The sequence below is a fragment of the Microchirus variegatus genome (assembly GCF_963457635.1).
Source record: "Microchirus variegatus genome assembly, chromosome: 12".
Lineage (NCBI taxonomy): Eukaryota > Metazoa > Chordata > Actinopteri > Pleuronectiformes > Soleidae > Microchirus > Microchirus variegatus.
This window is the reverse complement of record NC_139813.1, coordinates 24,156,349-24,168,232: the sequence shown is the minus strand read 5'-3', so window position 1 is coordinate 24,168,232 and position 11,884 is coordinate 24,156,349. Positions and strand designations below refer to the sequence as shown.

The 11,884-nt window shown below is 39.0% G+C and overlaps 1 protein-coding gene across 3 annotated transcripts; it reads right to left on the bottom strand.

Annotated features, from left to right (window-relative positions):
• Positions 1–2,288: 2,288 nt before the first annotated feature.
• Positions 2,289–11,625, bottom strand: LOC310934498 (microtubule-associated protein RP/EB family member 3-like). 3 transcript variants are annotated; one of them, XM_083898233.1, is made up of 9 exons: positions 11,567–11,625; positions 9,666–9,734; positions 7,075–7,199; positions 6,826–6,971; positions 5,540–5,699; positions 5,400–5,441; positions 4,475–4,614; positions 3,408–3,560; positions 2,289–2,617 (listed from the first exon to the last, which is right to left on the bottom strand). In XM_083898233.1, the coding sequence occupies exons 3-9, from the start codon at positions 7,193–7,195 to the stop codon at positions 2,540–2,542; spliced, it is 840 nt and encodes a 279-aa protein (XP_083754359.1). In that variant the 5' UTR covers positions 7,196–7,199; positions 9,666–9,734; positions 11,567–11,625; the 3' UTR covers positions 2,289–2,539. The 3 variants fall into 3 exon arrangements, with proteins under 3 accessions (XP_083754359.1, XP_083754361.1, XP_083754360.1); XM_083898235.1 differs by lacking the exon at positions 5,400–5,441; XM_083898234.1 differs by lacking the exon at positions 9,666–9,734 and having other exon boundaries at positions 11,567–11,609.
• Between the last annotated feature and the right edge of the window lie 259 nt (positions 11,626–11,884).

Sequence of the window (11,884 nt, the reverse complement as noted above, 5' to 3'; positions counted from 1 at the left end):
AAAGGCAGCTAGCCTAAGCTTTTATTTATGCAAGATCATTTCTTGTACAGTAAGTAAGTTTTTGTTTGTTTTGAATGAATAAATGTTAACTTTTGTCTTAAGTTTGCCTTTGTGTGATCACATTATAACATTATCTTATACAAACTGCATTGTTTTGATGCCATAAAATGCCTTAACACACTATGCATTGTATCAATTCTTGCATCAAGAATCGTTTGCATCGAGAATCGTATGAATCGAGAATCGTTTTTTGAATCAAATCGTGACCCTAAGGATCAGAATCGTGAGCGACCCAAAGATTCACATCCCTACTTTTGACCAAATAAAGTAAAATTAGCTCATCTTATCTTTCCAAAAAACCCAATAGTTTGCCTGAAGAAACTCCAGATGCACTCAAATTGATGTTTGTCAATTTTGTGCCCAAATTAGCTCAAACTATATTAACGGAAGATAGAAATTGACTGAATTCAGTTGAAATTGGAGTTGTCTCATTCAAGTTTGTGTATAATTTTTTTTCATTTGTGGGCTAGAAACTGTTTGTTTTTGGGCTAGTGTTTTGTTCTGTTGCTCGTCCAGTAAATATCACTGAGCTAGCCGCTCTATGTCGGATATATTGACCGTCGCAGAAGTTAAAAAGCCTCAGGAACCCTTTCAAAAATGTCTCTCATCGTAGAAGACAAACAAGCTGCTAAACGTACTTTTTTGCGAGATCTGGCCGTTTATTTTCCGTCCTCTCTGGGAGATTCGTTCATATTCACATTTAAGAAGCTGAAGAATCAGAGAAACGTGTTTTAATGATTGACAAAAACACTCAAACAGTTTAATTTAGTTAGTAGTTGATTAATAATGGAATAATCGTTTCAGCGTTTCCAGATTTGGACGGCAGAATTTGTAAAAATCAAAATATACGATTATTGCCCTCATTATCGAGTAAATATCAGCATCGATATCGGCAGTGAAAAAACCCAGTATCGGTCGACGCAGTTTTCCGTAACCTAAATATGAATTTAAACAATACACCAACACCAGCTCTGTACGTTTTTGTTTTCTTTGAACCTCAGAACTTTATTGCATTCCAGCTGTAACTCCAGACGATGTCGGTTTATCACAAAGCTGCTATTACAAAAAAAACAACAACAAAACAAAAAAACGGTCGATGTTTTTTGTTCTCAGACCATGTTTGACTTATGTCAATCACAATAAGCCACACCCACAGCTCCTCCTCGGGCAGCAGCCACGCCCACTGTCACGTTTTTACCCCCCCCCCCCATGCAAATAAACTTATTTTTATTAATTATTTAAATACGGCAACTGAAAAAGGATAATGTTAGCAGCTCAAATGTTTAACTCAATCAACACAGTCAAACATTAGTGTTGTCAGTCTGTTGTCTTTACCCTTTTTTTTAAACTTATTTTACATTTGTTCATTCATAGAATTCAAAATCCTGACGTTTTGTCTGATAAATACATTTCTTTTTACACCGACGCCTCTTCAGTGCAAATTTAAAAAATAATAATAATAATAGTACTAATAATAAAAGAAATGGACATAATATAAAACTGCATGTTCCTGTGTGTCCCTGGCAAACAGCCAGTCTCTGCGTTGTTGGCATTTAGGATCATTTTTTTTCTTTTCTTTTTTTGTGTGCTACATTTACTGCATTTTTAAAATCCAAGCAGATTTTTCTTTAAAAAATAAACAACAAATTAAATAAATAAAATCATAAATACATCACGCTGTCTCGTGAAACAAGCCGTCAGAAGAGTTTCTCGCAAAATCCATCTGTGTTTTGACGAATGAGAACGGGAATATGAGGAAATTCTGATATGTTTTTTTATCATATATATATATATATATATATATATATATACTTATATGACGTATATGTGTGTGTGTGTGTGTGTGTGTGCAGGCCTCTCCACCAGAAGGGGGATTTAAAACCGTTCATAATCTCACTGAGTGAAATCTTCTGCCCAAACAAAACCGAACACAATGTGCAGAAAATATTGTGTGGTTTCATATACTGTATATATATATATATATATATATACATACATATATATACAGTATATGTATATATATGTATATAAACTCCGCAGAGAACCCTGATCTCTGTGTGTGTGTGTGTGTGTGGGGGTGTCGCCTCCTCATTAACAGACAGCACTGTCAGCACTGAAAACCCTGTAATCTCATTAACGTTCATGTTGAACCTCTGAAAGCCCTTACCCCCCCCCCCATCATAGTAGTGCCGCATATCCCCCCCCCCCCACCACCACGCCCTCTGATGGCGAGTTAAGATTAAGTCGTAAATTGGACGAGTCCTTTAGTCCAGACAAGTCCAGGTTTAGTGTCCTTTGTTTTTGCATGTGCAAGTTTGGGAAGCTAGTTCTTTATAAAAAAAGAAGAGTTAAGACGACGTATGAGTGTGGGGAGAGAGGGGGAGGGGGAGGGGGGTAAATAAAAATGTAAATAAAACGGTTAAAGGGTGAGAGATGAGAGTGGGACAAACTGATGATTTGTGACGAGGAAGCACAGAGTTCAGAACTCGTCCTCCTGCTCTGCTCCCGGTTCTGCTCCTTCGTCGATCTCCTCGTCTTCTGGTGGCGCAAATCCCTCCTGTCAAAGACAAGCTCACGGTCAGAGTACGGACAAACTTTATTTTAAGTCTCTACCACTGCAGGTTTCACAATCGTTCTGCACTAGCTAGGACTGAAGTGACCTGGTTTCCATGAATTCAGAGGACATTTCATTGACTTACATTCATTTCCTGGAGACTCATGCTGACCCTTAACCTGAACCTAACCCTAGTTTTAAAGCACGTCTTCACCTTATTTACATTATGGAACCTCCGTTTACTCCAGGTTCTCTTGTTTCCTCCCACCGTCCAAAAAACATCTGAGCCCTAAACTTAACCCATTCCTCAGAAATGAGGCTCTTAGAACCAGGTTTTGGTCTCCATAAGGGCTCATACTGGTCCTGACGAGGTGAAGAATGACTAAAACTAGCGCTGGTGCACTAGTTAACAACGGTTAAACGTCGTCAACGGCGAGTCCAGGCACCGTTTACCAGTTAGCTATGTTAGCTCCTTTAGCTGCGTTAGCTCCTTTAGCTGTGTTTGCGCGCCTACAGTGGAACTGGAGCGGTCTATTTATTAAACAAAAAGAGCAGCGCTACAAATAACTAGCATACCTGTGTGCTGCGTATGTGTGCCTCTGTTTTTAAAGTTTAGCGTTACTTTAGAGACTCATTTTAACAATCGGGAGTCACGTAAACATGACGTCACGCGTGTCTTTTTCCAGTTTAGTAAAACATTATCATTCTTTTGCACATCTACTCCGGTCTTCTGAAGTTACAGACGATTCTAAAAGTGAAACCGTCCCGTTGTGTTAATCAATCTGGTTTTTACCTCCGTCGCGTACAGTACGTCGAGGATTTTGCCATGGAGGGGGTTGCTCTCGCTCTCGTTCTCTTGACAGATGAGCTCGATGTCTCGCAGCTTTCCAAAGTAAAAGTCCCTCTCCTTCTCCAGGCCGTCCACGGACTGCTTCAGCTCCAGCACCTGAGGGGAAGACGAGGCGGCGAAATGTACAAAGACTCAAGATGAACCAAGGAGCAATGCTACATTATTACCAGTAAATATTTGAGATTAGTGTGTTAACTCAACGTTACAGAAACAGCAGAGATCAGGAAGTTGATTCCCAAAGACTGGGTCGGGACCCACACAGATGGATTTTTTGGGTCCCTTTCCCAATCTTTTAGTAAATATTTATGCATAAAAAAAAGTTTCAATTAATTTAAAGGTGCATTATGTAATAAATCTAAATCAACTGGCCATAAAATCCTCCTAATATGTCACAGAGACTCAGGAATAATGTTCATATAACAAACTGAACTCACCAACAACAACAGTACAGATAAAATATTTGCATTAAAAAAGAATATTTTACAGACTGCAAATCATGTTTTGGCATGTGGCGCCACCTACCGCCGTCTACCAATCATTGCAGCCAGTAGAGTCTCAGCTGCCGAGCAACCACGGGTTGCCAGTTACGTCAGAAAACGAAAACCTAAAAGACCTCGGTATTTTGAATTTGAGTGTAGTAACTGTTTTTGGCCACATTCTTACATATGGCGCCTTTAACAATCATTTGGGAACTAATTTGGTTCAAAAATTCTACAGAAATGGTTGTAAATGAAGTGATATTGGGATTTATCATAAATGAAATGACCCATAACAATAAACACACTTTTATAGACAAACATTATAGACAAAGATCCAAAAATAAAAAAATAGGACAGAAAAATTGTTGCTTAACATAGAAAAGCTGTTTAATTACTATGTTTTAACAGCTATACTGACTCACTACACACTTCACTTTGTTGTCAGTATCGATGACACTGGACAGGAAGTGCATGTGTGACACATTCATTCTCAGTTTAAGGAAACGTCTGGACAGATGTGAGGTGAGGTACCTGCTGGTGGAGCTCCACGAGGTCGGCATCTCCTCCGTTGCGGGTCACAGGGGGGTTCCTGCGGGCCGCCGGTATGTTGGCGGGCGGCCTCTGCGGGGTGGGGACGCTCTTGGGCGTCGTTGGCGATGTTCTCACGGAGGCTGGAAACACAAGAGACGTTTATCACCACGAGAACACTGTCAGTCATCAGCAGTGTTGTGTTACCCCTTTACTTCACTGTAACTGTGAACACATTGAATCTATTTTTACTCGCTGCAGCTGTTAAGACAGAGCGTGCACTGACTAAAGGGTGCAACGCTGCCCTCTGCAGGAGAAAAACGTCACTGTCAACAGTTCAAACGTCTTCAGTGTCACATTTGTAAGCATGCACGTTGCAGCAAAGTTACAGCACATAGCAGTTTATGTGTTGTTGTTAATGATCAGCTGCTTTCACACAAAATAACATCAGTTTTGAATTAAAAGAATTCAAACACATGCACAGACTCACAGATCAACACTTTTAGGTTATCTTAACATTAAAAAAATTAATTTCTTTGAGTAACTGTGAGCTTTTCTTGGATTTAAACTCTAGATTTATAATAAATGTTTATTTTATTGTCCTCGGTCTGTTTTTATATGGAATATCTTCTAATATAAGGCAGAGACTGGCTTTAAAACTTGTTAAAACTGTATTTAAACATTTAAAAAAGTTGAACTCTAAAGGTGCACACAACTCCACAGATGCAGTAAAAGTCCACAAAATGCAAGAATAGACCTTTTTTAAATGTTTTTAAATGACCAACCACGCTCACTATGGTACTGATCGAGGCTTTTATATAAAATGAAGTTTTTTGGTGTTGGTTCATCCAAACTGGCTGAGAAAAATACAACACACACAGACACACACACACATACACACGTGGTTGATGGAGAGAGGTGATGTTACCTGAGCGAGAGGCTCTTTTAGGTTTGTGATGAATGGAATCACCTGGGTTAGAGGTGTGGAGGGGTTTGCATGAAGAGGTGAGAAACAGCATCTTACACACACACACACACACACACACACACGCACGTATCGTACCGTACCTATGCTGGATGGAAGCGCCGATCCCTCCTGACCCTGCCGCGTGAGGACGGGGTCGTATTCTTTGCCGTCGTAGTTGGCGTCGAAGAACTTCTTGAACCACTGCAGGAACTCAAAGTTGTCCTGGAACTTTCCCTTCACCAACTTCTCCACCGGGATAATCTGAGTGTTCACAGAGACAGGGACATATATATTCAGTTATGTCCTCAACATGACGTCATTTCTGTGTTTTCTTTTAATTAAAAAGACTAATTTTGCATCATAAATAAGTTCATATTGTGAACATTTTCTCATTCCATAGCAAAAGAAACACTTTTATTTTGAAATTGCATGAAATGCGATCATAAATATTCGTATTTTGATGTCTTTTTCTCAAAAGATTGGACTTGAACGGCCCCTGAATGACCAAACTCGACGCCCCCTCAGGTCATTTGAGTTTGAGATCGCTGGTTTAGAATTATCTAAAGTCCCTTAAAAGCAATATTTAGGAGGGTTTAAAGGCAGAAATTGAACATTCCCTGTTACTGCGTCTGTGGAGTCGTGTGCACCGACAAGAGTTCAGGTATTAAACTTCTTAAAAGTTTTAAATACAGTTTTAACCAGTTTTACACACAGTCTCTGCCTTATATGACATATAGTTAAAATAAACATTTATTATACATCTACAGTTTAAATTTAAAAAAAAAAGCTCACAGTAACTCAAAGAAATTGGTTTTTGAATGTAGTATGTTTGTATAAGTGTATAATCACTTTAAAATAAAAACATATAGTTTGGTTTTTGTAGCATTAGAATAATATGAGCCTTTTAAAAGTGACTTTTTTAGTAGTAAAGTTATGCGTCCACAAAGACGTTCTAGATTCATTTAACCTAGTTTATTTTTGGACTTTGTACTTGAGGCATACTGAGGACCAGTGAGGGTTTTTAAACCAACAAAGTGAGGTCATTTTTACGAAGTGAGGACATTTTGGCCGGTCCTCACTTTGTTTTCATTGAAATCACTTCCTAAGGTTGTAAACATGCTGTATTCTGTTTTTAACAGAGCTCCTCAATTTGGTACAAAAACCTGTTTTCCAGTCCTGGTGTTTCACACACTTTTTTCTCTGGGGCCCCACCTGCAGATATGTTATGGTACTGCACCCAGGATTCTTTATAGATGTCATTCATAAAGTAGATATTTGTATTTGTGTTGATTTATAAAGCGGAAATTGCTGGTCCTCACTTTGCCAGCACTTTTACCCGGTCCACAGCATGCAGCAAGTACAAGAAGGTGTGTGTGTGTGTGCTCACCTTGTCCACGTTCATTCTCTTGAACGCAGCCTGTAAAACCTTGAAATTGTGGATGTATTCGTGTTCCAGTTTGGAGTTGAACTTGACTTTCTTCAACAATATGCAGCCTGGAAACAGCATGTCCATGAACTGGCAGTAAGCACCGCCTTCATAGAAAAGGGAAAATAAATACATATATATGTAAATGTACTTTTAGAGCTTAATGTACATTTGATAATAAAATAGAATTAAAAAAAAAAAAGCGTTTACCTGAACAGAGCTGCTCGATCTTGGTGAAGGTGAGCTGCAGCGAGTCGTTGACCCACGCCAGCATGTCGTGACGACTCAGGTTCTCTACGTTCATAGAGGTGGAGTAGACATTCACCGCCATCCTCCTGCTCACAAACACAAGATTATATCAGATTATATCAGATGTCTGAGTCTGATACAGTACAGAGTCTTAGATTACTAAAAAAGAAAAACTGTCAGACAGCAAACCTCTGATTCCACTCAATCTTTGATGAAATTCAAAGCTCTCTGCGTGGAGGAGCTTCTTGGACTCACTATAACGTTGTTGTTGTTTGAACGGGGAAAAACACGCAGAAACAAAGACAAAACACACACACGTGTTCAGCCTCAAGTCTTATTAATAATACATAGTTTTTTTTTTCAGAACACACCCCCGACACGTTAGAGCCTGTTTGTTTTTTAACACTTTTTTACTACTCACACACAACATTAAAGGCAACAACTTTTTTTTTCTTTTTAAATGGTTTGAAAGAGAATTTCCTTGGATTTTGTTGACTTTGAAATCTTCTTTGAAGTCGTCCATGTTGCCATGAAGGCAGTTTTTAGCATCTCAGAATCAGAATCAGCTTTATTGGCCGAGTATGAGGACAAATACAAGGACTTGGACTCTGGACATGAAACATAACATAACAAACATTCAAGGACAACAAAGAACAATGCGTTCAAAAAGAGTGGTATAAAAATGAATGAATTAATTAATTAATGGGGAAATTATACAGAGATCTGGTCTATTATAAATTAGTGCTGGGCGCATTAACGCGATAGCAGCGGTTAACGGCGTCAAAGCTAACGCATGACGCGTTTCCACGACGACCGACCGGAAAAAGATGCGCGCGGCGGCGTCATTTTCATGTGACTTCCGATTGTTAAAATGAGTCTCTAAAGTAACGCTAAACTTTAAAAACAGAGGCACACATACGCAGGTATGCTAGTTATTTGTAGCGCTGCTTTTTTCCTTCAATAAGCTGGGCGCGTTAACGCGATAGCAGCAGTTAACCGCGTCAAAGCTAACGCATGACGCATTTCCACAACGACTGACCGGAAAAAGATGCGTGCGGCAATTTAACGTGACTATTGTTAAAATGAGTCTCTAAAGTAACTCTAAACTTTAAAAACAGAGGCACACATACGCAGTACGCAGGTATGCTAGTTATTTGTAGCGCTGCTCTTTTCCTTTAATAAACAGACCGCTCCAGTTCCACTGTTGCCGCGCTAACGTCGCTAAAGGAACTAATGCAGCTAACTGGTAAACGAGCGTTTACCAAGCAGATTTTCTGGATTTAATGATTTTTTTTATGTGATTCAGTAAAATAAAATGAAATAAAATATACAATAACAAAGTAGATAATCTGGAAATATATACACTATGCAGTGAATGTTAGTGTTAACAAATGAAAGAAATGAAATGAGAATGAGTAATTATAGTTTGTTTTGATACTTTTAGATAGCTATAATAATATAGATAGATATTTATAGCTATATCTAAGTTCCTCAGTTTTCCAAAAAACTTATTTGTGTCTGAGATCCTTGTTTTTCCACTTCCTGGTTGATCTTTAAGGAGGCCCCTTTTTAGGAGAGGGGGGGGGGGGTTCACATGCAGCGTCTTCACACACACACACACACGCACACACACAAAGCCAGCACAGGAGCAGTGAGCAGCACTTATCTGCACACAAGGAAAACTTGATCTTTGTGGAATTTAAAGACAGACAGCTGTCCAGTTACAGACCCGTTTCCCTCTCCACTTCACTACGAGGCGGCCAGGAAAAAAAAAAAGGAAAAGAAAAATTCGACTCCGGTGGGACTCGAACCCACAACCTTTGAATGACTTAGCTTTTAGACCTAGAAGTCCAATGCGCTGTCCATTGCGCCACGGAGCCAGTTGATCACATTGTATGTCGCAGCAACAAGTTAAAGCACCTCTAACAGAGATGGTATATACATGCACAATTATTGTTATTATTATTTTAATACATTTAAAATCAATTAAAGAAAAATGTATAATATTTTGCAAACTTTTGAGTCAGGTCAAAACTTTTACATTTAAAACAAACTCGCTTGTGAAATGCGCTACGAAGATGCGTGAAAACGCATTTTTATCTCCTTTTATCATTTGATTTCTTTGATCTTTTTCCCCTTTTATCACATTTATCTTTCTTTGTCGGCACTGTAAAACAGTTTTATTTATACTATTAATATAATGTGTATAAAAGCACTTTGTAAACCGTTGATTTTAAAGGTATTATTATCATCATCATTATTATTATTATTATTATTAGTATAAAATAATACTGTGCTCACCTGCACTGGGTGTGTGTTTCGGTGTGAACTGTTTGAAAAATAAAACTAATGTTTTTCATGCATTTTTATCTCCTTTTATCATTTTATTTCTTTGGTCTTTTTATCCTTTTATCTCATTTGTCTTTCTTTGTTTGCACTGTAAAACAATTTGTTTTATTAATACTGTTAATGTGTATAAAAGCACTTTGTTAACCGTTGATTTTAAAGATATTATTATTATCATAATTATAATAAAATAACACTGTGCTCACCTGCGCTGGGTGTGTGTTTCGGTGTGAACTGTTTGAATCAGGCTTTGTCAGACCACCTCACAGACAGACCTGCACACAAACAAACACACTATTATTAGTTTATTATCTATGACTTTCTGTGTATTGCAGGAAGCCGATAAATCAGTGCCTTTTGCCACCAGAGCCTAAACAATATTATGTTTTACACTGTTTTTAAATAGTTTAATACACTATTTTAACATGCAACCAACTGTAAATAACTGCCAGATACTGAAAGTTATTGTGTAAAAACAATGGGCAAAAGCACTTACTCACAGCGCATTTTAAACTACTCAAAAAGGTGACAATACACACCACTCACGAGTTCACCCACTCGACCACTAATCTCTGCTAATCCTTTTAGCCGAGGTCCAACATGCCGTAACCCATCACGGTTCAGGGCGAGCACGCAGCTCAGATCACCAGTGGGTGTGACGTCGAAACCAGTGAGTCATCGTCGATCCGATGAAACGCCAAGATAAGGAAATATCTGACAATAACGAGGCATTTCCCCGTGATCCAGCTGGATCCAAAGTACACCACGCCGCAGGAAGTTCTGCTGAGCAATCGCTTCCTGAGTGCAGGGGCTGCACAGTGCCAACGCTGTTCACTTGGAAAAAGGCTGCTAATTTTTTTTGGGGGGGGGGTTTTCAATGGTTAATCTGGCAGGTTCTCTCTGTGGGTAACACACACTCTTCAGCCTCATGTGTCTAGACTGAAATACTTATTATTTCACTGTACGCTAAGTCTGAAAATGAAATCTTCCATGGCTAAAATCAACAATTTAACACTCATCTTTCCCTGGTTTTAAAGGCTGCTACATTAATTGTTTACATTTACACATACAAATACACACAATATTATAAATCAAATACTATATACATTGAAAACTTTTATTTTTAGCCTAATTATTCGTGTTATAGCAGAATTTGACCACATTGACAGTAACTTTGTTTGTTTCAAACACACATAAATATCCTTACTTAATTGACATTAAAAGCCAAAGAAAAAATAACTGTATTTTAAGATCATGTAATACAGATTGAAAAAAAAAATTGTATATATCCACATAAATGTTTATCAGCCACATATATCTCATATATACTGTAAAATCCACATATGACATATCAGCCATATCGATAAATACTGATTTGATTTATATTGTGATATATATCGATATCTAATGATAAAAAATAAACGTATGTTTATCTGTTTGTGAAGCACTTTGTTGTTACTTCAAGTCGTAATGTTGTTATTCATGTGCATATATATATATATATATATGTACTATTTTAATCACTTCAGCAGATTAAAGGTAACGCAGCTGTATATAATGTCGTTGTCATAGTGCACGGACATAAACGTAAACACGCTGTTGTAACACACAAACTCTGCCGTGTGTGAACCAAACTTCGCCGTCGGTTCCTCCGCTCCGAGCTCCGTGTTGTGACAGCTGACGCCGTGGCCGCCTCACGGTGCCTCAGACTCGGCTGTGACCGTGTGTGACAGGGCCGAACTCGAACGGCACCGCGGCTACTAGCTGCCCCTTTGCCTGCTAACCGCCACCGTTAGCTGGCGAGCTGAGCTCCACTTCGCTTCCACACATGCTGAATTTAACCTCCCCGCAGTTTATTATTTTTACTTAAATCGTGGCAGCGTTAGCAGCGTGGACATAAACGTGTAAGTGAATACGAGAGTTTAAAGAAAAAGGCTAACGTTACCCCCCTCTGGAGGCCTTTTCGGTAATACACACGCACAATACCAGTGAAACTACGGCTTGGTTCAACTACTTATCTGCTCCACAAATCAAAGCAGTCACTAGAAAACTGACTTTGACACATAAATGTGTGGATTTTGAGTGAAGTTGAGTAGAAAGGACTCACCGGAGTGGCTCTCTCAGATGATGAGCTGCTCTCTGTCGCTTCAGTTCAGTCAGTTGCCGCGAGACTCTGCCGCTGCTGCCGCCGCTGCTGCCTAAAGCCGCCGGAAGTGCGCATGCGCGTAACAGTTGCACGATTTCGCCGTTGTGTTGAGTGAAACTGGCGTTTTTCGGGAGCGGCCATGATGGGGAGAGTGGCGCATGTTCGGGGGATTAACCTGACCGCTGGTGTTTCTGTTACACCTCATTTATTTACACCACAATTCAGAATAAATTAGCACAATGATCGAGACCCAACCATAAACCAGTTATATATACATTT

Excerpts from the sequence above, each read along its gene's own strand:
- LOC310934498 (XM_083898233.1), bottom strand. The coding sequence starts at position 7,195 with ATGGCGGTGAATGTCTACTCCACCTCTATGAACGTAGAGAACCTGAGT. Across the intron at positions 4,615-5,399 it reads TAAAAGAGCCTCTCGCTCAG|CCTCCGTGAGAACATCGCCA; the intron begins GTAACATCACCT and ends TTGTGTTTCCAG. Across the intron at positions 3,561-4,474 it reads TCGTGGAGCTCCACCAGCAG|GTGCTGGAGCTGAAGCAGTC; the intron begins GTACCTCACCTC and ends TCTTCCCCTCAG.